The sequence below is a fragment of the Pongo abelii genome, chromosome 1, assembly GCF_028885655.2.
Source record: "Pongo abelii isolate AG06213 chromosome 1, NHGRI_mPonAbe1-v2.0_pri, whole genome shotgun sequence".
In the NCBI taxonomy this organism is placed as follows: domain Eukaryota; kingdom Metazoa; phylum Chordata; class Mammalia; order Primates; family Hominidae; genus Pongo; species Pongo abelii.
The window spans coordinates 2,293,105-2,319,041 of record NC_071985.2 but is presented as its reverse complement, the minus strand read 5'-3'; the positions used below and the strand labels follow the sequence as shown (position 1 = coordinate 2,319,041).

The 25,937-nt window shown below is 42.3% G+C and overlaps 1 protein-coding gene across 1 annotated transcript in view; it reads left to right on the top strand.

The window, feature by feature from the left end:
- The window catches only part of SCCPDH (saccharopine dehydrogenase (putative)), a 49,030-nt gene that overhangs the window by 3,673 nt on the left and 19,420 nt on the right, over nucleotides 1–25,937 (top strand). Inside the window, 3 exon segments of the mRNA NM_001133324.1 lie at nucleotides 7,353–7,433; nucleotides 11,580–11,709; nucleotides 15,522–15,571. Of these exon segments, the coding sequence (NP_001126796.1) occupies nucleotides 7,353–7,433; nucleotides 11,580–11,709; nucleotides 15,522–15,571 (261 nt within the window).

Genomic DNA, 25,937 nt, shown 5'->3' with positions numbered 1-25,937 from the left:
TGAGGTGCAAGTGTGCTTGGCAGGACTGAAGAGTGTTACAGAGGCCAGTGTGGCTGGGCAGGGTAGAGAAACCCGGGAGCTGGGTCATGTGGGGTCGTACGGGCCACGGCCAGGATGTGGATTTCTTTTCCAGCTGTGACCAAGAGGCGTTGAATGGTTGAAGGGAAGGGCTTCATCTGATTTAAATTTGAAGTTCTTTGGCTTCTGAGTGGAAAAGTAGATAACAAAGGATGAGCAATGGAATGGTCCAAGCACAAGCCCTGGGGTCGTAGTGGTAGAGGTGCTGAGAAGTAGTTAGGTCCAGAGTATATTTTCAAAGGAGAATGGCTTTTGCTGTTGTACTGAGTATGAAAAAGTCATCAAGTCACAGGCCATCAGACTTTTGGCCTGTGTAACAAGGTGAATGTTGGTGACATTTAGTGATCTGAAGAAGTCATCACAGTTGGCAAGATGTTTAAAAATTAAATATCTAAAATATTAATAATTTTTAATTGAGAGAAAAAGGGTTTTTGAATTGCTATTAAATAAAAGTGTTGTTGATTTAGATTCATCTCATTCTTAACTAGCTTAGATTCCATCCATGAGGTCCACTGCTCCACTCTGTAATGGACGCCCTCATCTATCTCCCTTGCCTTTTTCTCCTCAGTACTCTGGAAAAATCCCAGCCCTGGTTATTCTCTTTGCCTGCTCTTCACCTGAACATGAGTAACACAGTGTGGCTGGAGAAAAATGTATCCCCCTGCTAACTGGTCACATTTCAAATATGTGTTTACAAACCTCATGTGGTGCTTAGCACCTCCGGCAGCTCTGCTCTATTTCCCTCAGGAATTCTGTCTCCTGCTCTCTGAAGCAGCTCACAACCTTGTTTTCCTTGAACTTTTAGTTTCCCATCTCTCTTTCCTTGTTCTTATCTGATTTTTTTATTTTTCTTTTTTTTTTTAACTATGAAAATAGAAGCTGGTTAATAACAGAATTTCTTTCTTCATCTTCCTACCACCAGATCTATCTACCTACCTACCTGTCTGCCAATCTGCATCATACCCTGTAGTCTGCCATATCTCTTGTTACAAGGAAAAACTGGTCCTCTTCCTATTGGGCACAGTTTTCAAAGACTTTATTATCGGGGGAACCAGCCCCCAATATTTCAACATAGGTTCTTTTCTGTTTTCCCTAAGTGTCGGCTGGTCTGAGAAATAAGAGAAAGAGTACAAAGAGAGAAATTTTACAGCTGGGCCTCTGGGGGTGACATCACATGTTGGCAGGTTCCATGGTGCCCCTTGAGCCGCAAAACCAGCAAGTTTTTATTAGGGATTTCAAAAGGGGAGGGAGTGTACAAATAGGGAGTGGATCACAGAGGTCACGTGCTTCACAAGGCAACACAATATCACAAGGCAAATGGCAGAGCAAGATCACAAGGCCAGGGCAAAATTAGAATTACTGATGAGGTTCCATGTCCCGCTGGGCACGCATTGCCATTGATAAACATCTTAACAGGAAACAGGGTATGAGAGCAGACAACCAATTTGACTAGAATTTGCCAGGCTGGAATTTCCTGATTCTAGCAAGCCTGAGGGCGCTGCAGGAGACCAGGGCGTATTTCATCCCTTATCTTCAACTGCATAAGACAGACACTCCCAGAGTGGCCATTTTAGAGACCTCTCCCTGGGAATGCATTCCCTTCCCAGGGTTATTCCTTGCTGGGAAAAGAATTCAGTGATATTTCTCCTATTCACTTTCTGCAAGAAGAGAAATATGACTCTGTTCTGCCCAGCCCCACAGGCAGTCAGACCTTATGGTTATCTCCCTTATTCCCTGAAAATCGCTGTTATCCTTTTGGTTTTTTAGGATGCCCAGATTTCATATTGTTCAAAGACACATGTTTTACAAACAATTTGTACGGATAACGCAATCATCACAGGGTCCTAAGGCAACATACATCCTCAGCTTACGAAGATGACGGGATTAAGAGATTAAAGACAGGCACAGGAAATCACAAGAGTATTGATTGGGGAAGTGATAAATGTCCATGAAGTCTTCACAATTTATGTTCAGAGATTGCAGTAAAGACAGGTGTAAGAAATTATAAAAGTATTAATTTGGGGAACTAATAAATGTCCATGAAATCTTCACAGTTTATGTTCTTCTGCCGTGGCTTCAGCTGGTCCCTCCGTTCGGGGTCCCTGACTTCCTGTAACACTTTACGTTTACAGTTACACATTATCTTGTTACGAAATTTCTCCTCTTTACTGGATTATTTCGATCAGCATTTAAATATGTGATATCTCCCATCTTCTGAAAAAAGCTGTTTGATTCCACATACCCTTCCAACTACTCTACTTTTTGTGCCCCCTTTTTAGCAGCCTCCTTGAAAGAATTCTTATGACTCACTATCTCCACTTCTTCACCTCCTACTCTACCTTAAACGCCTCCTATTGGGCTTTTGTTTTCCTCCCTCCTCCAATGAAACCACTCTGCTAAAGTCCCACCCTGTGAAATCCAGTCTTCATCTGAAAGCTTGCAGCATTCGATCCAGCTGACCACTTTCTCCTTTCTTTGCTCGGCTTCTACGTTGTCATCTTCTCGTAGTTTTCCTCCTGTCCACCAGCTTCACCCTGAAAGTCCTCGTCTCCTCCACTGCGTCTTTATCCTCCCCACTCTAAATGCTTGAGGCCTCAGCATTTAAGCTTTAGAACCTCAATAACCTCATTCAGGCATTAGGTTGCAGTAAAGTGAAAATGACTAAATGAATGAAGAGTGGTGCTGAGGCCCCCTCTTTGTGATGGAAATTCTCCCACAACCCCCTCAGGATACCTGCTGTGTCCTGTCTTCAACACATGACCACTTAACATGGCCCAGGGAATGTCTTGTAGTCAGTCCATATAGTAACTGTTAATAGAACGTCATGTTTTTCTTTGTGTTTTTTGTAAACATTAACATGAATAAAAGTTCTGATATTTACTTCCACCCTCAGTGGATCATTCTATGCTTCCCTTGGGGGAAGACTACTTGGGAGACCACTGGGTTAGAAGATGCAGCTTTGAGGGCCAGGCACGGTAGGTCATGCCTGGAATCCCAAAATTTTGGGAGGTCGAGGTGGGCGGATCACTTGAGGTCAGGAGTTTGAGACCAGCCTGGCCAACATGGTGAAACCCTGTCTCTACTAAAAATATAAAAAATTAGCTGGGCATGGTGGTGGGCGCCTATAATTCCAGCTACTCGGGAGGCTGAGGCAAGAGAATCACTTGAACCCGGGAGGCGGAGGTTACAGTGAGCTGAGATTGCGCCATTGTACTCTAGCCTGGGCAACAAGAATGAAACTCCAGCTCAAAAAGAAAAAAGAAGAAGATGGAGCATGGAGAGCAGGATTGTGGTTCTGACCTCTGAGCTAATTGGCCTCACAGGGGAGAAGTGTCTCCCCGAGATGAAGGATTGGTACTCTGACTGTTCACCTGTCTCAGACAAGCACAGGGTACTAAGTGGAGAAAAATCTAGCAAGTTCATAAAATAGGAATAAGTTAGTGAGAAGTCTCAACTCCAGATTACTCAAAGAAGTGGGCCAGATGTGACAAAATGCAGTAAAAGTAAGGAATGGACAGACTGGCAAATAGGAAAATGCGTTTTCTTTCCAGGAGGAACTACGATTATTTTAATAAGCTCATTAATGCTTCACTGCAGCCTGCCAGTACTCGTAGATACACTGCCTAGCTGATGGGCTCACTAGCCGGACATGAGAAGTGAGCCTGTGGCTGTAAGGCAGAGCCTGGAGGAGCTGGGAGTTGGCAGAATGGAGGGAGGATGCTCCAGGTAGTGGAAGCAAGCACACTGGGTGTGAAGAAGCAGCATGCTTGGGGAATTACATGGAATTTAGAACTGCTGGAACATGAGAATTAAGGGGCTGTGGTATGATATGATGCTAAGGACTTTCTGTGACATGCTAAGAAGTTTGGACTTTGTACTCTATACTGTAGGGGTTTTTTTGTTTTTGTCATTTTTATTATACTTTAAATTCTAGGGTACATGTGCACAACATGCAGGCTGGGATTACAGGCATGAGCCACCACACCCAGCCTGCTTCCAGGTTTTAACCTGAGAATTATGTGGGGAGTAATGCCATTAATAATAACAAAAAAGAAGCCATCTGAGTGCCATGTGCCTGGCCCTGTGCTAAGCTCTTTGTATTCTCTTATTTCATCCTCATAACTACCCAGGGAAGTGGGTGTTGTTATTCATCACCATTCTTTGATTGAAGAGGTTGATGCTTAGAGAGGTGAAGTGACTTGCCCAAGATCACACAGCTAGTGGCTGCAGAGCCTGGATGTAAGTCTGGCCTGACTTTAAAGCCCACACTCTAGACCACTCTGCTGTTCAGCCATTTGCTCAGTTTTATCTCAGAGTCTTCCCTCTTTTGAGCACATCAGAAAGATGTTAGAAGTGGGACCCAGGCAGGCTGAACTAGAGGCTATACTTTGTTTTTTATTTTTATTTTTTTGAGATGGGGGTCTCACTTTGTTGCCCAGGCTGGAGTAGAGTGGCACGAACACAGCTCACTGCTGCCTCAACCTCCTGGGCTCAAGTGATCTTCCCACCTCAGCCCTGCAAGTAGCTGGGACTATAGGCTCGCGCTATCACATCTGGCTAATTTTTGTGTTTTTTGTAGAGACAGGGTTTTGCCCCATTGCCCAGGCTGGTCTCTAGCCCCTGAGCTCAAGTGATTGACTCGCCTTGGCCTCCCAATGTGTTGGGATTACAGACGTGAGCCACTGTGCCTGGCCGTGTGTTTATATATATATGCCATATGTATATAGTCCTTATATGTGTAATATATATATATATATATATAGAATACGTAGATGGCCTATATATATAGTCCTTAGCATCGTATTTTACACACACACACACATTTGTTTTCTTAGAGAGACAGGGTCTCAAAGTAATCCTTCTGCCTCAGCCTCCCAAAGTGCTGAGATTACAGGTTTGAGCCACCACACCTGGCCTAGAGGCTACACATTGAAGCATATGCTAGGAAGTGGAGGAGGAGAAATAGGTTTAGAGAGAGAGATGATGAATTCAGTTTTAGACGTGTTGAAATTGAGGTGCATCAAGACATAAAATACAAATAATATACTGTTTGTATATGATGTTTTAACAGTAAATGAGAAAATCAGGAGGAAGAGAAAATAAAAGGAAAATGTAGGCAAAGTGAAATTAGTTTTATGTGTGACTCATGCTTCATGTCCTGTGCTCTCACTGGTCCTGACCTTTCTAACAGAAAACACAGAGAGGGAAATCCTATCAGTTGCTTAACTCTAGACCTAGAGGTTGGAGGTCACAGCACAGATTTTATTGAAGTTGGGAGAGTAGGTGAGATTTCCTGGAAGAATGTCCGGGGCAGTGATTCTCCATCTTTGAAGTACACAAGAATCACCTGTGAGGCTTATTTACAATGCAAGTTACTGGAGTCTGCCTCAGAAAGCCTGATTCTGGGGGTCTGGAGTGGGACTGAGTGACCAGCATGCGACCCAGGTGATTCTAAAGCAAGTGGACTCATGGCCAACTTGAGAAATTTTGGGGTGAAATAACCAAGAGACAGGCCGAGAAAGCTCCAAATGAGTTTTTAAATGGATGTGTGCAAACCCTAAGGATCAACCAGGATAATCCACTGGGTGCAGAAAGAATATGGAGCGTCAACTTCTGTTTTAATCTCAACTTTAGTTCTATTTAAATATGTTTAAAATATGTGTTTTATTCATTTGCTAGGCAATTTAAGTGATTTATAAGTAAATTCATATCGTTAGTAGGTGATGGATTCCAGGTGTGAACTTGGATCTTACTGCCTTGAAATCCTTTGTTCCATGATACCATACTGCCTCAGAAGTAAAGTTCTTCATTAATTTCATGTGGTTTGTTAATGGGAGGGTAGGAACTCGAATTTCACACACTTCTCCCAGCCCTGTAATTCCAGTGTTATCCGCCATTCTTAGTAAGAGGCGTGAGGTCTTGGAGTTAGGTAAGAGGACAGCCCATCTGACCTATTTGTAAAGGTCGATTGTGTCTTTAAAGTGTCCCTTGTTCCTCGAAGGCTGGAAGAAAGAAATGATTTCCTTCCTCCATTTTTTGCTGCCAGGAATGAATAAAGCAGAGGAGTTTGTGCTTCTAATCTACTTCTTCACAAAGAGAAAGATTTGTCATGCTTCTTTGGAAATGGGTCTGAATTCTGATGTATTAGCTTTTACATATGAAAATTTTTATTTTAATTCCTTGAGTTTGAATAACAGATAATATGGAAATCTAATATCATACAGGCTCAGAATGTCTGCTCTGTTCAGTATCAAACTTACTTTGCAAACTCTCTTCTTCCTGTTTGTTTGTTTTTAATTTTGGCCAATAGTACCACTGGTTCTTGGCTCCCATGTCCAGCCCAGCTAGTCAGGAAATCCAGTCTTTTCCACCTTTTTAGTATTGTATGTCTCATCTTTAGTATATCATCTGTGCTATAAGTCTTATACTACTATCCTGTTTAAAATTCTCCAGGAAAGCCAAGTAAACTAGAAAGGATAAAGTTGAAACTTGTTAGCATGGTACATGTGTTCCTTCCTGATGGGGCCGTGGCCTGCCTTTTCAGACCCATCTCTTTCCACTTCCTACTCAAGTGAATTTCATTCCTGCTTCAAGTAACAGGAACAGCTCCTCTTTCTTAACCTCTGCATTTACTTTTTCCTGTATCTGGATTTTTCTTTTTCCTGGAAAATTTTTATTTGTTCTTTAGGGTTCAACTCAAGGGAATCACTTGTATGAAACTTTTCCTTTTGTCTTCAGGTAGAGGTAAGCAAACATTGCTCTGTAATTCCGTCATGCCTTTATTTATTCACACTGTGAGAGATGTTATTGTGCAGTTATCTTATTTTCTCAATTTATCTTTTTGTTTTTGAGACAGAGTCTCACTCTGTCGCCCAGGCTGGAGTGCAGTGGCGCGATCTTGGCTCACTGTAACCTCCACCTCCCAGGTTCAAACCATTCTCCTGCTTCAGCCTCCCGAGTAGCTGGGATTACAGGTGTGTGCCACCATGCCCGGCTAATTTTTGTATTTTTAGTCGAGATGGGGTTTCACCATGTTGGCCAGGCTGGTCTTGAACTCCTGACCTCAAGTGATCCACCTGCCTCGGCCTCCCAAAGTTCTGGGATTACAGGTGTGAGCCACCGTGCCTGGCCACTTTCTCAATTTATCTTTAGGCTATTTTATTAACAGTTGATTTCTTGATAACTAGGACTGTCTACTTCCAGGATTAGATGGCATTTTATTCATTTAAACTTGTCAAGCAAGAGTAACCTCTTTGTTCTTTTTATTTCCGTAGTATCGATTTTATGGAGAACCTGTAATAAAAGCGTGTATTGAAAATGGAGCCAGTTGTATCGACATCAGTGGAGAACCTCAGGTATAAAAAATGAAAAGGAAAAAACGTAGAATTAACACATAAATTTCTGTTTAATGAAGTGGAAATATTTAGTGCAATTTTGCAGGCATATTTAGAAGCCAATAGCTCCTTTCTAGCGTTCAGAGATGGTATTCGTATGGTATTCCATTGATAGCTCAAAGGAGAGCACTGATGGTAAGGTCTTAGCTTCAGTTTTCTTGAATTTTTTTCCTCCCTACAACATCATTTCTTTTAGGTCCGTGCTTATTATAGCTACTTCATGCTTTAAACTGAATCAATTAAAATAGCAGACTGTGCATAATTCTTAGAATCTCATTTCTGTAACGTTTTCATTTTGAATTCCCTTTTAAAAATGAGGTACCTTTTAAAAATCAGGCTGGGCACGGTGGCTCACACCTGCAATCCCAGCACTTTGGGAGGCCTAGGTGGGCAGATGATGAGGTCAGGAGATCGAGACCATCCTGGCCAACATGGTGAAACCCCATGTTTACTAAAAATACAAAAAATTAGCTGGGCGTGGTGGCGGGCACCTGTCGTCCCAGCTTCTTGGGAGGCTGAGGTGGGAGAATGGCATGAACCCAGGAGGTGGAGCTTGCAGTGAGCCGAGATCGCACCAGTGCACTCCAGCCTGGGCCACAGAGCGAGAGCGAGACTGTGTCTCAAAAAAAAAAAAAAAAAATCAGTTACCTTTATAACATTACAGAAAAATAAAAGTAAAATTCACTGGTGTGAAATCAACCTAAACATTTTAAATGTTCAGATTTATTGAATGCTTACCATATGCCCAACATTGTGCTAAGTGTTTTATGTAACTTTTTAAAAATATACCTATAGGGTAGTTATCTTCCTCCATTTTTTATAGTTGAGGAAATTAAAGCTTAGGAAGCTTAAGTAACCCGTTCAGTAATGCACCTAGTAAGTAGAAGAACTAGATCTTCAATTGAGGTTTGCCTGACCACAGGAAGTTATGTGTTAACAGGCATTAAGCTCCACTACAGCCTTTAAAATGGTAACCTCATGTGTCTCTGTAGTAACTACTGATTATCATCATCAGCGTGCCAATATGATATTAATATGCATTTGCAGTTTATCAATTGGTAAAATACTGGAAAATACTGAGAAAGTGTAAATTACCAAAATTGATTCAAAAAGGAGGAAACAAATTAAAAAAAAAAAAAGGCCAGGCGAGGTGGCTCACGCCTGTTATCCCAGCACTTTGGGAGGCTAGGTGGGAGGATGACTTGAGCTGGTGAGTTAAAAAATTAGCCAGGAGTTGGTAGCCACACCTGTGGTCCCACCTGCTCAGGAGACTGAGACAGGAAGATCACTTGAGCCTGGGAGGTCAAGGCTGCAATGAGCTATGCTCACGCCACTGCACTCCAGCCTGGGCAACGTAGTGAGACCCTGTCTCCAAAAAACAAAAACAAAAAACAATTCCCATGTTATTTAAAATAACCCAGAGCATAGAAAATGGTGAAAAGCTTTAAGTCATCTATAAACTATCATAAAAGTAGTATCGAACCCCCCCCTTTTTTTTTTGATACAGGGTCTCTGTCACCCAGGCTGGAGTGCAGTGGTACAATCTTGGCTCACTGTAACCTCTGCTACCTGGGTTCCAGCGATTCTCCTGCCTCAACCTCCTGAGTAGCTGGGGGTACAGGTGCACACCACCACACCTGACTAATTTTTGTAGTTTTAGTAGTGACAGGGTTTCACCATGTTGGCCAGGCTGGTCTTGAACTCCTGGCCTCAAGTGATCCACCTGCATCAGCCTCCCAGAATGCTGGGATTACAGGCATGAGCCACCGCGCCCAGCCATAATATCAAAACCTAATAAGGGGTTGGGCACGTTGGCTCGTGCCTGTAATCTCAGCACTCTGGGAAGCCAAAGTGGACGGATCACTTGAGGCCAGGAGTTTGAGGCCAGCCTGGCCAACATGGCGAAACCCCATCTCTACTAAAAATACAAAAATCAGCCAGGCATGGTGGTGCACGTCTGCAATCCCATCTACTCAGAAGGCTGAGGCATGAGAATCACTTGAACCCGGGAGTTGGAGGTTGCAGTGAGCCAAGATTGCGCCACTGCACTCCAGCCTGGGCAACAGGGTGAGATCCTGTCTCAAAACAACAACAACAAACCTAATAAAGAACCAGAGGGCCGGGCGCGGTGGCTCACACCTGTAATCCCAGTGCTTTGGGAGGCCGAGGCGGGCGGATCACGAGGTCAAGAGATCGAGACCATCTTGGCCAACATGGTGAAACCCCGTCTCTACTAAAAATACAAAAGTTAGCTGGGCGTGGTGGCGCACGCCTGTAGTCCCAGCTACTCGGGAGGCTGAGGCAAGAGAATCACTTGAACCTGGGAGGCGGAGGTTGCAATGAGCCAAGATCATGCCACTGCACTGCCCTCCAGCCTGGCGACAGAGCGGGACTCGTCTCAAAAAAAAAAAAAAAAAAACCCAGAATATATAAAGACCTTTTACAAGTCAATAATAGAAATAAAGACAATGTATTTATTGTCTTTATCCCAGCACTTTGGGAGGCAAATGTAATCCCATCACTTTGGGAGGCCAAGGCAGGTGGATCACCTGAGGTCAGGAGTTTGAGACCAGCCTGACCAACATGGAGAAACCCTGTCTCCACTAAAAATACAAAATTAGCTGGGCGTGATGGCAGGTGCCATAATCCCAGCTACTCGGGAGGCTGAGGCAGCAGAATCGCTTGAACCCAGGAGGTGGAGGTAGCAGTGAGCCGAGTTTGCACCATTGCACTCCAGCCCGGGCAACAGTGCGAGACTCCGTCTCAAAACAAAACAAAACAAAAAAGGCAGGGGATGAGAAGAGACAAATCTTCTTTGTGGAAGAATTCCAAATAATTTATGTAGCTTCTCCACATTTATGTGCAAGCAGCTGTGTGTGTGACTGTGTTAATGTGTTTGTGTGTATGTGTGAGTGTGACTGTGAGTGTGACTGTGTTAGTGTGACTGTTAATGTGTGTGTGTGCATGAGCAAGTGTGTGTATGTGTGTGATTGTGTTCGTGTGTGTGTGTATGTGCATGAATGAGTGTGTGGTGTGTGTTTGTGTCTGTGCATGTGCTTGAACAGGTGTGATTGTGTATGTGTGTCACCGTCAGAGGGAGCATAAATTGACAGTGGAGAAACCTGGTGAACACTGCCTCAGCCAGGTGTTCAAGTCAACATTAACCCTGGTAAATCATGTTGACAGTGCGTAGCCCCGATGTGATATGATATGATAAGAATAGCACTTTACCCCTGTGGTCTCTTTCCAAAACCCATAACCCCAGTTTAATAATGAGAAAAGCATGAGATAAATTCCAGTAGAGGGGCACTCTACAAAATGCCTGACCAGTACTCCTCAAGACCATCAAGGTTATCAGAGACAAGAAAAGTGTGAGAAACTGTCGCAGCCAAAAGAAGCCGAAGGAGACCTAACAACCGAATGTAATCCTGGATGGGATCCTGGAGCAGAAAAAGGGGTTCAGTAAAAACTAAGGGAATCAGAATGAACTGTGAACTTTAGTGAATTAAATCATATGTCAGTATTGGTTCATTAATTGTAACCACTGTTCATGTAAAAGATGTTAAAAATAGAGAAAACTAGGTTTCAGGGTACTTGGGAACTCTCTACTATTCAATTTTTCTGTAAATCTTAAACTGTTTTTAAAAAGGAATTTCTAAAACAGGCAGAAGAGCAGAGCAGACATTATTCCCCTGTGCCCTCTGCCATCATCTCCTTTCCTGCTTTCTGTCTGCACATGTGCAGAGCTTTATGTCTGTGACGATGTTCATCTGGGTAATGCTGTTTGGGGTAATTTTTTTTTTTGCTTTCTATTTTTTCTATTTTAATTTTTTATAATAGGCACTACTTTTATATTTAAAAGTCATTCTAAAAAAATTAAGTGTCATAAAGTCAGATGAGCATATCTTCCGTACCACCTGGTGCACAGTAGGCACTGTATTTGCCGAATAAGTGAAAAAATATTTTGACAGTTAATATTTTGCTGCAGAGTCACACTGGTTAGCATTTTCAAAGTTTGATTGCTTTGTTTTTAAAGATAAATTATTTAATACTGGTCTATATCTTTCTGCATAACTCTAATTAAAATTCTTATCCTGGATTTTTTAGTTTCTGGAACTAATGCAATTGAAGTATCATGAGAAAGCTGCAGACAAAGGGGTTTATATCATTGGAAGCAGCGGCTTTGACTCCATTCCGGCAGATCTGGGAGTAATATATACCAGAAATAAAATGAATGGTAATTATTGATCAATAAGCAATAATGGAATTTAACAGTACAGTGCAAAGCCTTCATGTTTGTAACTGTGGTGAACTAAAATCTAGTTGAAAAAAAGAAACATAGCCATAAATGGGTAATATTAAAACACACGTTTTGTTTTTAATATAGCTGCACTTTTAATAAAATGCTATTGAGACTATTGTTGAGACATGGATAATACTGTATTTTACAGTGATATATTATTGTCTCAGTATAGTTTGGTTTGGGCTGTAAAATTTCTGGAAAACAACTTTGGCAACCATTATAAATTCAAACTTGCTTTGTTTAGGAATCAGCACATTTTAAAGCATGATTTGTATATTATAGTTAAAAGGTTTTAAATTTTTAACCGTCAAAGCTAGAAAGTATTGAACACAGAATTGGAGACACTTATTTAAGAATGGAGAAAATAATCAGTGTTACGATAAAACATTTGAAGTTACTAATGTTTTGCATATTTAAGAGTGTCTGGTTTAGAAAATTACCTGAGCAGGGTGTGGTGGCTTGCACCCATAATCTTAGCTACTTGGGAGGTTGAGGCAGCAGGATCTCTCGAGGCCAAGAGTTCAGGACCAGCCTGGGCAACATAGCAAGACTCGTCTCTAAAAAATAAAAAAAAAATTAGCCAGGTGTGGCGGTGCGCACCTGTAGTCAGTCCCAGCTCCTCAGGAGGCTGAGGTAGGAGGATCACTTGAGCCCAGGAGTTTGAGGCTATAGTAAGCTATGATTGCACCACTGCACTCTAGCCTGGGTTACAGAGTGAGACCTTGTCTCTTAGAAAAAAGCAAAAAACAAACAAAAAAACAAAAAAACTGAAACAGGTAACTTCAGTGCCATATAAAGTGTTCTAGACTTAAAAAATTGGAAAATGTTCCAGCATATATTAAAAAGTTAGCATAACTATGAAACCAAAGTCCAACAAAGATAGCACACACACACACAAACTACAAATCTTGCTTGTGAAATTAGAAGTAAAAAGAAAATACTATATAAAAAATACTATATAAAAAGTAAAAAGAAAATAGTATATAAAATTTTAATAAATCCAGTGCCATTTTAAAAAGTTTTTTAAGAGACAGGATCTTGCTCTGCCATAGCTCACTGTAACCAATGCCTGGGCTCAGGCAGTGCTCCCTCCACAACCTCCTAAGCAGCCAGGACTGCAGGCTTATGCCACCATACCCAATTAATTTTATAAAATTTTTGTAGAGATGGGTTCTCACTATGTTGCCCAAGCTGGTCTTGAACTCCTGGCCTCAGGTGATCCTCCCACCTTGGCCTCGCAGAGTGCTGGGATTACAGATGCGAGCCACCATGCCCAGTTCATCCAGTGGCATTTTAGAAGAACAATATATTGAGACCAAGGTTTAGCATTAGGAAGTTATATAATCATATCAAAGGTGAACAGCTATATGCCCATCTCAAAGAATGATTTGAAAATTGAGAATTCACACCATTTACTGATTTTACATTTTTAGGAATAGAATAGTTTCTCACATAATAAATGTCAGGGCCGGGCACAGTGGCTCACGACTGTAATCCCAGCACTTTGGGAGGCCAAGGCAGGTGGATCACCTGAGGTCAGGAGTTCGAGACTAGCCTGGCCAACGTGGTGAAACCATGTCTCTACTAAAAATACAAAAAAATTAGCTGGGCGTGGTGGCGGGCACCTGTAATCCCAGCTACTCGGGAGGCTGAGGCAGGAGAATTGCTTGAACCCAGGAGGCGGAGGTTTCAGTGAGCTGAGATCGCGCTGTTGCACTCCAGCCTGGGCGATGGAGACTCCATCTCGAATGAATGAATGAATGAATGAATGTCAGAAGGCAGTAGCTGTATCATACTTAATGAATGGTGAAACACTAGAACCATTCCAATTAAAAAGTGAAATGTGAGTTGAACATCTTCAAAATATTCAGTGTTCCAATCCTTAGACCTAATATGCCTCCATTTATTAAAATAATGCTTTAAAGTCTGTGAAGTTCAGAAGTTTTCTTCATGATAATCCTGTTTCTTGAGGTTGTTCTCTGCTTTTATTTTGAATAAGACTTTTTTTCCTTCATAAGGGAGAAATACTAGTTTAAGGTTTGTTTAAAAATTTTTTTCAGATACTGACACCTAGAAGTCAGCATTTTAGCAAGTACCCCAGCTGATTGTTGATGCAGGTGGTCTACTTTTATTGGATTACTGCTTTAGGTGTTCTGTGTTCTTTCTGCGGATTGGGTTAGATCACAGAGCTGCACACCCAGGCCACATTCTTTTAGTAACCATCAGAATCGCTCTAGTGAGTTATACTTTAATGATCTGTTTTTTATTTTTGTCTGTGGTCAGACTAATGACATTTATCTGGCTGTAGTTCTCTTCTGCTGAACAGCTTTGTTGATGACGTGGTTATTTATTATTTTGCTTGGTGTCAACTTTGTAAGGCCCCATGTTTTAATTTTCTCTTAGAATTAAAACCAGGAACATTGTCTCTTAAGGAATGAATTATTTCATTTATCAGATTTTGAGAATTAGCCAGCCCATTATATTTTTATTTTGCCTCATTGTTCTTGAGAAGCTCAATAATTAAATACTTAACCACTATGCCTGTATATTAGTCTTCATGGTTAAATACTTGATGTCCCCTTTTTCCTGGCTTGGTTTCCAATTTTTATTTTATACTTATTTTTATTTCATTTTAGTAGTCTTGTTTTGAGTGTTTTATAAGCTGTCACAAAGGGTGTTTTGATAGTTTTTGTGTACATTCATTGTAAGCCACTGTTAATAAGCCTTTTGAAAGCTGTCATATTTTCAAGCAGAATAATTCCCATGGATCTAACTTCTTCCTTCTTTTGACAAGGTGGTGTTCTGTCGCCGAGGCTGGAGTGCAGTGGCGTGATCATGGCTCACTGCAGCCTTGAGTTCCTGGGCTCAAGCAGTCCTCTTACCCCAGCCTCCCTAGTAGGGTGGGTAGTAGTCCCTAGGACTACAGATACATGCCACTGCAGCTGGCTCATTGTTTTAAAAAAATTGGGGGCCGGGCATGGTGGCTCACGCCTGAAATCCCAGCACTTTCAGAGGCCGAGGTGGGCGTATCACAAGGTCAGGAAATCGAGACCATCCTGGCCAATATGGTGAAACCCTGTCTCTACTAAAACTACAAAAATTAGCCGGGCGTGGTGGTACGCGCCTGTAATCCCAGCTACTTGGGAGGCTGAGGCACGAGAATCGCTTGATCCCAGGAGGCAGAGGTTGCAGTGAGCCAAGATCGCGCCATTGCACTGCGCTTCAGCCTGGGAGACAGACTCTGTCTCAAAAAAAAAAAAAAAAGAAAGTGACCCTCCTGCCTTGACCTCCCAAAATGCTGGGATTATAGGTATGAGCCACCATGCCCAGCCTCATAGATCTGTTTGGTAATTGTGTCCTAAAGAGCCTTCCAGAATTCAAGTGAGCTCAATTGTTGCCTTATTGGGGAAGATTCTTACTGTCATCAGTTTTTAAATACTAGAAAAGATTTTGTCACAGTGAAATGTGAAGTGAACATCTTCAAAATATTCAGTGTTCCAATCCTTAGACCTAATAGAGATAGAGTTTATGCTAGACTACTCTTTCTGATGGTTTACCTGGCCATAGCTACTTCTTAGGTCTGTATACAAAAACATAATAAAACTGTTATCTGTACAGATTTTCTGTGTCAGCTGTAGGCTTAGAAAAGCTAGTCCCTAAGTGAATATGCATTGTTTATTATTACTTACCCCAGATAATTTAGATGTTATTTTATTTTGCTTTTTACCATTCTCCTACTCTTTTAGGTACTTTGACTGCTGTGGAAAGTTTCCTGACTATACATTCAGGACCTGAGGTTGGTTTTTCAGTTTGTCTTGTGTTGTTTCAAGTTAATATTAAAAATATTTTGGAAATGATACATGTGTCTTTTATGTATGTATAATTTTTAATGTGTGAAAGTCACCATGTTCAATTTTTTAAAAGATACATTGCCAAGATTACTTTGACTTGAAATATACTTTATTTTCTTTTTATTTTATTGTATTTTATTTTATTTATTTATTTATTTTTGAGATGGAGTTACGCTCTTGTCGCCCAGGCTGGAGTGCAATGGCGTGATCTCGGCTCACTGTGACCTCTGCCTCCCGGGTTCAAGTGATTCTCCTGCCTCAGCCTCCCAAGTAGCTGGGATTACAGGCATGTACCACCATGCCCGGCTAATTTTTTTGTATTTTTAGTAGAGACGGGGTTTCTCCATGTTGGTCAGGCTGGTCTCGAACTCCTGACCTCAGGTGATCCGCCCACCTCAGCCTCCCAAAGTGCTGGGATTACAGGTGTGAGCCACCATGCCTGGCTATTTTATTTTATTTTTTTGAGACAGAGTCTCACTCTGTTGCCCAGACTGGAGTGCAGTGGTGTGATCTTGGCTCACTCAATCTCTGCCTCCCGGATTTAAGTGGTTCTCCTGCCTCAGCCACCTGAGTACCTGGGATTACAGGCATGTGCCGCCACACCTGGCTAATTTTTGTTTTTTTTTCTTTTTCAGTAGAGTTGGTATTTTGCCATGTTGGCCAGGCTGGTCTCGAATTCCTGGCCTCAAGTGATCTGCCCGCCTTGGCCTCCCAAAGTGCTGGGATTACAGGCATGAGCCAGTGCGCCCGGCCCCTAAAATGTAATTTCTTTTAAAAACAGCTGCACAGTTCATTGTATTAGAATGAATTATCATGACCTCAACACTAAAGCGTTTATCACTGGTGCACAGTAGATGTGGTTGCCCAGGAAAATTTTCACCTTAGTGCAAGTCAGCATAGTTTTATCATGCGCCTAACTTAGGTACTGTTGTGACCAAAAAGGTACATGAGGTGAATCTAGTCTTACTGAATCTACAGTCTATTTGGCAACATAAGACATTAACGTTGGGAACGTAAGACAGTTGCATTTCTGGGAAAGGACCATGTTTTATGACAATACTTTTATTGCTGATAGTGCCTAACCCAGTTCTAGGTCTGCACTGTGGCTTCAGAAGTGTTTGTTCTAAATTATATTCATTCAACAAATACTGTATAGTGGCGCAAATGCATATAGTAACTGTGCAAGAGAAAATGACATGTAAATGAATAGAAACCCAGCTTAAACCAACAAAACAAAAAAGAATCTATTGATTCATGTAACCAAATGCCTGCAAGTAAATCATATGGCTGGATCTAGATGTTCAAATGATACTGTCTGAACTCTTTTTTTCCCCTCTTGTTTCTCCCTTTTTGTCTCTTTCTTTTCTTCTACTTTTCTTTGTGTAGGCTCTGAACAGAGCAGGGAAGGTACTGGCATCCCCAAGTATACTTTGTCATAAAGGTTCATGATTTCTTGGGAAGAGCTACCCAGTTTATATGTCAAAACAGTAGAGAAGATCAGTCATTTTGCTCATTCTTAAGCCAGTCGATGTGACCTGGGGTAATAGAGTGTGAACCCAGAAAATCTGGGACAGGTTTCAGTTAATTAAGAAAGTTAGGCTGGGCACGGTGGCTCACACCTGTAATCCTAGCACTTTGAGAGGTCGAGGCAGGTGGGTCACCTGAGGTCAGGAGTTCGAGACCAGCCTGGCTGTTAGAAATAAATTTTCGTTGCCACAAAAGAAATAGCGCTCGAACATAAATTTTCTCAGCAAGGCAACTTTACTTCTGTAGAAGGGTGCATCTCGCGGATGGAGCAATGGTGAGAGCACACCTGAGCAAGGAGGGGAAGGTGTTCTTATCCCTGACACAGGTAGCCCCTACTGCTGTGTCATTCCCCTGTTGGCTAGGGGAATGACAGTCTAAGCTAATTCCGATTGGCTGTTTTAAAGAGAGGAGGGATACGAGGAAGGACGGTTACAGAACAGGTGGCTCAGGATGACTAAGAACAGAGCAGGTGACCAAGGGTGACTAAGATCAGAGCAGGTGATAGAGGCTAGGACGGGGTTGTTTACTGAAACTAGGGGCAAGGAGACATAAAGAACGAGGATGTTAAACTTAAAGAACAAAGAACAGGGGAGCGGAACATAACTGACACATTGGTTCTTGGAGAGGATCTCAGGACTCATTGTACATGACAATTTACAGGCTGAAACCTTTGAAGAGGAATTTATTCTATCCCACAATTTACCCCCTTTCAATTTTCTTGTTATTTCCTCTTCAAACTTTTTTTAACATGTCTTGGCTTTGCTGCTTGACTTTATCCTCTAAAAGAAAAAGCTGATCTGAATAGGGTGGAGGAGAGCTAAGGGAGGTTTTAGTGCTGCATCTGTAAGTCTTTGACTAGCCCACAGATGCACGGTATGATACAACACCCACCAAGAATGAGTACACCTATTACAGCTGCAAGAGAAGTAAGAATTGAGGCTGAGTTCTTTCCATTTACCAAACCACCTTTCTAGCCACCCCGAGAAAGGGTTATCGGCTCCAGAATGTTAGCTAGTTCATTGGACAAAGTGGTAAGTCTTTGTAAGGCCCTTGTTATGCTCCCAGTGGGGGCAGTGTTGTTTGGGATTAAGGTACAACACTGAGTTTCAATCATAACACAAACACCACCTTTTTTGGCTAATATCATATCTAGGACCATTCTGTTTTCCCAAGCCATCTGGCTAGTGGGCCCCAATTGTTCTGCTGTCCCTTTGACAGTATCCCTGGTGTAATTACTAAACCACTGCTGATTATAATAGATGTAATTTATCCAGTCTTCATTTTTATTAATTGTCACCCATAAAAATATTGACTTAAATCCTGCAGCTATTTGATCTCAGGATTTAAATTCATCTGGTTCTCCTTGTGGAACTCCAGTAGTGTTTAATTCTTCTTTTATGATTTTCTTTTTTATCATGTGGGCACTTCTTTTATGATTTTCTTTTTTATCATGTTGACGGAATGCTAGGGTGAAAGGGATGGCCAACTGGACTAGAGCACAAGTGCTGCTCTAATTACTTGCAGAGTACCCAGCAATAGTCCCCCGCAATACCACCACGCACCTGCTCGAGGATCAACACGGGCAGACTGGTGGGTAAGCTCTGGAAAAGGCTTGGTTTCACTGCACCCTGTTAAGTCTCCAAGGAATGCTAACTTTTCCCTCTGCCGTGAAAGGCACGAGGTGAAGTTAGTATCAGGGGCTGACCCACAGGGCTCTTGACCTCAGGGAACAGCAGTGAAAGAGTCTTGCATGACTCATTGCCCCAGCCTGTGGGGTTCTGGAAGAGAGCTACCACACAGCTCATGCCCGGTTGTGAGAGGACCACCCAAGTGGAAAGGGGACAATTTGGTTAATCTGGCCTGTCTGTTGCACAAGCATAACAGTCGCTTTTGTTTAGCGTGCAAACGGTATTTAATCCATTCCGGCCAAGCATTTGCATCCAGATACCCTGTTTCAATTACTATAGTTTGTTTTAAATCTTTAACCTCTACAACAGCTACTTAGGTTTTATCATTGAGTGTATAACGAGAGAAGGTTTGGTTAGTGGAGAACTTAGAAGAGGGAGAAGGGGGTGTAGGATGTGAGGAGGCAATGAAGCACATTTCAAAGGATCCTGTGGGGTCCTTCCCTGAGACTTCTGCTCCTACACCGTAGAAACAGCCTAATGAAGGGGAAGAACTCTGGGGAGCAGCAGTGGCCATCTGTGCTGGATTACATCAGTTCAGCTGACCATGGGGAGGGGAATCTCCTTTAGTAAAATGAATATATGGTTTTAAGAAGCTGCAAGTACTAGTTGGGGCCATCCATCCTTGCTCTTTGGTGTTTTATAGAGAATTGGACCAATTTTGGCAGAGAAGGTCTGCTCTAGGAGGACAAGATTCCCAGTTCATACTGGACTCTTCGTCAAAGTCCTCCCAAACTAACTTATCTCAGTTAACAGATTTCCAGTCTGAGGAGAGCTAGGAAGGATAAAGATACTTTTCTGAAGTGGAGAGTTGCCTCTGGTTTGACAAAGCTTCACAGGGCATCAGAAGGCAAGCGTCAAAAGTAATGGTTTGGGGTGAACTTGACCTAGTTACACTAATAACGAGAGGACTAGCAATAGAAGGGGAAAAGAAAGAGATGCAACATAAGAGGTTCAAACCTGTTTTCGCTTTAGCTTGGTTGGAGTTGGCCCTGGAATAGCTGTCCATGATTCTGGAGGGGGTGGTGCTCTTTTGACCCAGGTGTGATGAGTCCATCCTCTTTCTGCTGTTCGAACCACGGTCTTGGTGCTTAGAATCACTAGGTAGGGTCCTTCCCAAGCCGGTTCGAGTTTTCCTTCTCTTCAGCTTTTGACAAGGACATGGTCCTCATGCTGATGTTGGTGTACTGGAAACTCTAGGGGTGGTACCTGTGCTAAAAGACCTGTAGTTCTGAGGGACGAGAAAGTGGAAGATAAACCAAACATGTAATTTCTGAGGAACTGATATTTTGTTTTGACCGTGGGAATGTCAGCAGTGGAGTGCAAACAGGGCAACCTATTTACAACTTACAAAGTCCCCTTGCACTTTGTAAGGGGATAAGCCAACATCTTTCCGAGGGGGCAGTTTGGATTCTCAGCAGGGCAATGGGATGGCAGCTAGTCCATGGCACCCGAGTCTCTAAGACTTATTTGGTTATGTGGCTTTTTTAGAGTTTGGTTCATTCTTTCCACTCTTCCTGATGAAGGCGGGTGCCAGGGAGTATGATATTCCCACGTTATATCTAGTACCTGGGCTAATTTCTTAATGACATGTACAGTGAAATGAGTCCTGTTATCTGAATCAATGCTTTCTATTAATCTAAACCTGGGTATAATATTTTCAACTAATGCCTTGACTACATTACTAGCGGTTGTACTTGAAAAGGGAATAGTTTCTACCCAACGAGTAAGGTGATCTATTATTACTAATAAATACTTTAAACGACCAATTGGAGGCATCTCTGTGTAATGAATCTGGATACTTTGGAATGGCCTTAAGCCTGGACTCCTTCCCCCAAGGGGTAATCTTTTTATAGTTTGTTTATTGGTTTTCTTACATACTGAGCAACTGTCTGTAACCCGTTTGGCCAGGGTATAAATTCCTGTGCACCCATAAACTCTGAGGACTGCATCACACATGGCTTGGGGCCCCCAATGGGTCCCTTGACGCAGCTGGAACAACATTTCTCTCATAAGCGGTTTGGATAACATTTCTCTCTGGTCTGGCAATATCCATTTTCCTTCAGAATTCTCTTTAGCACCTATTTTTATTAATTTTTTAGACCAAAGAAACCCAAATGCCATTTTATATTTGACAATTACCAGATCAGCTAAATGTCACCTATTAGTGTGCTATTAATGTTAAACTCAATTTTAATAAAACCTTTTAGACATATTTATCCAATTTTAATGTCTGACCATAAGTTAAGATTTTTATAGACTCTTTTTAACCCTTTATAATTTTTGTTAAAGAACAGGTTAGTACTTTAAGAAAAACCTGTTGTGCTTTTATTTTAATGTCCAGTTTACAGAAACTTTAGCCAATATGTTTACACACAGAATTTCCTTTACAATTAACTTTTCAAACCTTGCTTAAACCTTCAAAACAATTTTTAACCTTTTAATGTAGGTAAAAATCCACATTCTTATGCCTCCTTAAAATCCTTTTACCAAAAGTATATTTTACTTTCCTTACACACCTTGCACATAAACTGTTTCTTCAACAGTTTTACATTCAGGAGGCCTAATTACTTTTAAATTATACAACATTTCTGCATAAATTCCCTTTTATAACATTTTTCACGACTTTCACAGACAATCTTTGACATGCCTTAACTTTCTGACTTGTTGTAAATATCCCTTTCTTTAAACAACCAATTAATTTACTTTAGGACAAGAATTTACCATGTAAGATTCTTTTTACATAAATTCTCCTTTTTTTTTTTTTTTTTTTTTAAGATGGAGTCTTGCTCTATCACCCACGCTGGAGTGCAGTGGCACGATCTCGGCTCACTGCAAGCTCCGCCTCCCGGGTTCACGCCATTCTCCTGCCTCAGCCTCCCAAGTAGCTGGGACTACAGGTGCCCGCTACCATGCCCGGCTAATATTTTTTTTTTTTTTTTTTTTTTTTTTAGTAGAGACAGGATTTCACCGTGTTAGCCAGGATGGTCTCGATCTCCTGACCTCATGATCCACCCGCCTCGGCCTTCCAAGGTGCTGGGACTACAGGCCTGAGACCCCGCGCCCAGCTAATTCTCCTTTTTTTTTTAATGTCAAAGATGATAACCATTCTTTTCCAAAGCAGACTTCCTTCGTGTCTGTGGACTAGACTGCCTAAGGCCACAAGATTAGAAGTTAGGATAATACATGTTAGACTGTTAACTTTTAGCAAACTACTTTTGTTGAAAACCTTGTAAGTTTGGGATTTTAATTATGTGCGAGGTGTAGAGCCTAGGACCTAGACAGAAGTGCAGATAAGGTCTGGCTTCTTCTAGCATTTAACTCCATGTGTCCTAGGTTTTCCCTAGCTGCAAAGCAGGCCAGTTGTACAGCTAAGAAACGGTCGCCTGTTTGGCTATCTGATTAATAGCTCTAAGTTCTTGCACTAACCAGCGTGACCCATCTGGCTTCTTTACAGGCAGAATTGGAGTGTTACAGGGAGACATACAGGGTTTAAGCAGCCCATCACGGAGAAGACCTTCCATTATCAACTATGGGTTTTAAATTTACCCTCGCTTTTAAAGGAATAGGGTATTGCTTTCTCTTTTCTACTTCCCCAGGGGTTTTTAATTTTTTTAATTTAACACGAATCGGAGGAATCTGTAACTTTCCTCGATTCCCGTCTTTTGACCATACCTTGGGATGAATGTGTTCTTTGTCTGCAGTGGGGAGCAAGTTTAGGGAGGGGAGGAATTTTCCCTAATCAATATAGAGGCCTAAGCCAAATTTTAGCACTAAATCTCTCTCTGATAAGTTTGTTCCTGCCTCTGGAATTAACAGAAATTTAATATGAGCTGATTTGCTTTTATATATGACTTTTGTTCTTTTTCCCATTTGGGACATTCTCTTTTGAAGTGACCTATTTTTAATTTGAAACATTTGTTTTGTCCTCTTTCTCTCCCTTTGCCTCTCCCTCTTTGTCTCTGTCTCTGTCTTTCTCTGCCTCTCTGTCTCTTTCTCTCTCTGACTCTCTATCTCTTTCTCTCTCTGTTTGACTCCCTCTTTGCGTCTCTGTCTCTTTCTCTCTCTCTCTGCCTCTGTGTCTCTCTCTCTTTGACTCTCTGTCTCTCTCCTTGATTCCTTCTGTTCCCTCTGTCAGTCTTTCTCCTCTAGGATTTTTTTTCTCTACCTTTGAGTCTCCTGGCTTTACTCTTTCATCCTCTTTATATTGCCTAGAGAGTGGGGGTCTAGGTTCTTTACAGGTTCTGGCCCCCTGGGTACTTTGTTGTATGGTAGACAGCAGAATTTTTGCTTTCTGCTTTTTTCTTCATCTCTTCTTACATATACTTTTTGGGCTTCTCTTAGAAGCTCTTCTGTAGGTTTATCTTTCCAGTTCTCTATCTTTTGTAATTTCTTGTTAATATCTGGCCAACTGTTAGTGACAAAATGCAGTTTTAACATCCCCTGCCCAAGAGGATCCTCGAGACCTAGACCAGCATATTTTCTCATTTGTTCCTTTAATCTACAAAATTGTATAGGTGCTTTATCTTTCCCTTGCTGTACATAAAATGTTTGGGTAAGATTCTGCAATACTGATTCTTTAATCCCCTTTATTATCAATTCCCTAAGGTCCTCATATTTTCTTGAGGGGCTGCGTTGTTATTGTCCCACCTGAGGTTTTAGGCGGGAATTTTTTTTTTTTTTTAATACTTTAAGTTTTAGGGTACCTGTGCACAATGTGCAGGTTAGTTACATATGTATACATGTGCCATGCTGGTGTGCTGCACCCACCAACTCATCATCTAGCATTAGGTATAACTCCCAATGCTATCCCTCCCCCCTCCCCCCACCCCACAACAGTCCCCAGAGTGTGATGTTCCCCTTCCTGTGTCCATGTGTTCTCATTGTTCAGTTCCCACCTATGAGTGAGAATATGCGGTGTTTGGTTTTTTGTTCTTGTGATAGTTTACTGAGAATGATGATTTCCAATTTCATCCATGTCCCTACAAAGGACATGAACTCATCATTTTTTATGGCTGCATAGTATTCCATGGTGTATATGTGCCACATTTTCTTAATCCAGTCTATCATTGTTGGACATTTGGGTTGGTTCCAAGTCTTTGCTATTGTGAATAGTGCCGCAATAAACATACGTGTGCTTGTGTCTTTACAGCAGCATGATTTATAGTTGGGCAGGAAATTTTTGATCCGCTGTAGGAACGTTTTGGCCAGAAGGGTGTTCACGTTCCAAGGCTCCCATAGCAGTTCTACAGATCATGGCTCTTTCTTCCCCCGAGAAGAGGGGAAAGGAAAGTTCTGAATATCGTTTTTACGTTGCTCTGTCTCACGTTGAAGTCCTTTTAGGGAAGAGTACTTAGGCTTATAGTGAGTGGGCTCCTGGGAAAATTCCCAGGAGGCAGGGTTATAAGGAGGGGGACAATGGGGATAGGAGAAGGGTCTGGGACAGCAGCTGCTTTTTCTTGGTTTTGGTCCTTTCATTATCCTTCTAGTATTTTAACATGAGACCTAGGGGGCTCTCAAGGGGAATATCCTTGTTATCTTTGTCCTTCTTGGTCCCTGTCTTGCTTGGGGTATTTCCCATATTGGGTCCTGGTTAGGCCCAGTCTCTCATCTTAGAGATGTCTCGCCTATCCTTTAGCCCCACCTGCTGGAGGCTCCTTTCGTTCACACACACTTTCAACCCCCGCAGAACATCCCAACCACCAAGGAAATACTTGGCTCCTCCTGTGACGTTTCTTACCTTGGTCTGTGCACAGAGTTACCTGGTCGCTGCAGTATGTGATGATCCCTTTCCCCAGGTCGCCACCCAGTTTCTTTCCGCGTTGCTGAGAGTCTGGGTTTATTTGCACACCTGGTGGATCTTGATTCCTTACCCCTGAGGCCACTGCAACAAGGCAGCGGGGCATGCCTCCTCACGGGAGAGGACCGGACCCTTCCCCAAAGGAGAATGGGAATCCTGGGCTGGCCCCCAAATTTGTTAGAAATAAATTTTCAGTGCCGCAAAAGAAATAGCACTCAAACATAAATTTCTTCAGCAAGGCTGTAGCAGGACAAGCCGCAGACAAAACCCCTCAGACACCAAGTTAAAGAAGGAAGGGCTTTATTCGGCTGGGAGCTTCGGCAAGACTCACGTCTCCAGCAGCTGAGCTCCCCGAGTGAGCAATTCTTGTCCCTTTTAAGGGCTCACAACTCTAAGGGGGTCCGAGTGAGAGGGTCGTGATCCATTGAGCAAGCAGGGGGTACGTGACTGGGGGCTGCATACTCCAGTAATTAGAACAGAACAGAACAGGACAGGGATCTTCACAGTACTTTTTTTATGCAAATAACCGATTAGGTCAGGGTCAATCTTTAACCACCAGGCTCAGGGCGTGGCACCGGGCTGTCTGCTTGTGGATTTCATTTCTGCCTTTTAGTTTTTCTTCTTTCTTTGGAGGCAGAAATTGGGCATAAGACAATATGAGAGGTGGTCTCTTCCCTCAAGGCAACTTTACTTCTGTGGAAGAGTGTGTCTCGTGGATGGAGCAATGGCGACAATACACCTGAACAAGGGAGGGTAAGGGGTTCTTATCCCTGACACAGGGAGCCCCTACTGCTGTGTCGTTCCCCTGTTGGCTAGGGTTGGACTGCACAGTCTAAGCTAATTCCAATTGGCTATTTTAAAGAGAGCAGGGGTACCAGCCAGAGTGATGGGGTGAGTAGCTTGGCAGGGAGGATGGTTACAGAACAGGTGACTCAGGATGACTAAAAACGGAGCAGATGACCAAGGATGACTAAAGTCCGAGCAGGTGACCAAGGGTGACTAAGGTCAGAGCAGGTGACCAGGAGTGACTAAGGTCAGAGCAAGTGGTAGAGGCTAGGAGGGGGTTGTTTACTGAAACTAGGGGCAAGGAGACCTAAAGAACAAGGAAGTTAAACTTTTAAAATAAAGAACAAAGAACAGGGGAGCACAACGTACTGATACATTGGTTCTTGGAGAGGATCTCAGAACTCATTGTACTTAACAGTTTACAGGCTGAAACCTTTGAAGAGGAATTTATTCTATCCTACATGGCCAACATGGTAGAACCCCATCTCTACTAAAAATACAAAAAATTAGCTG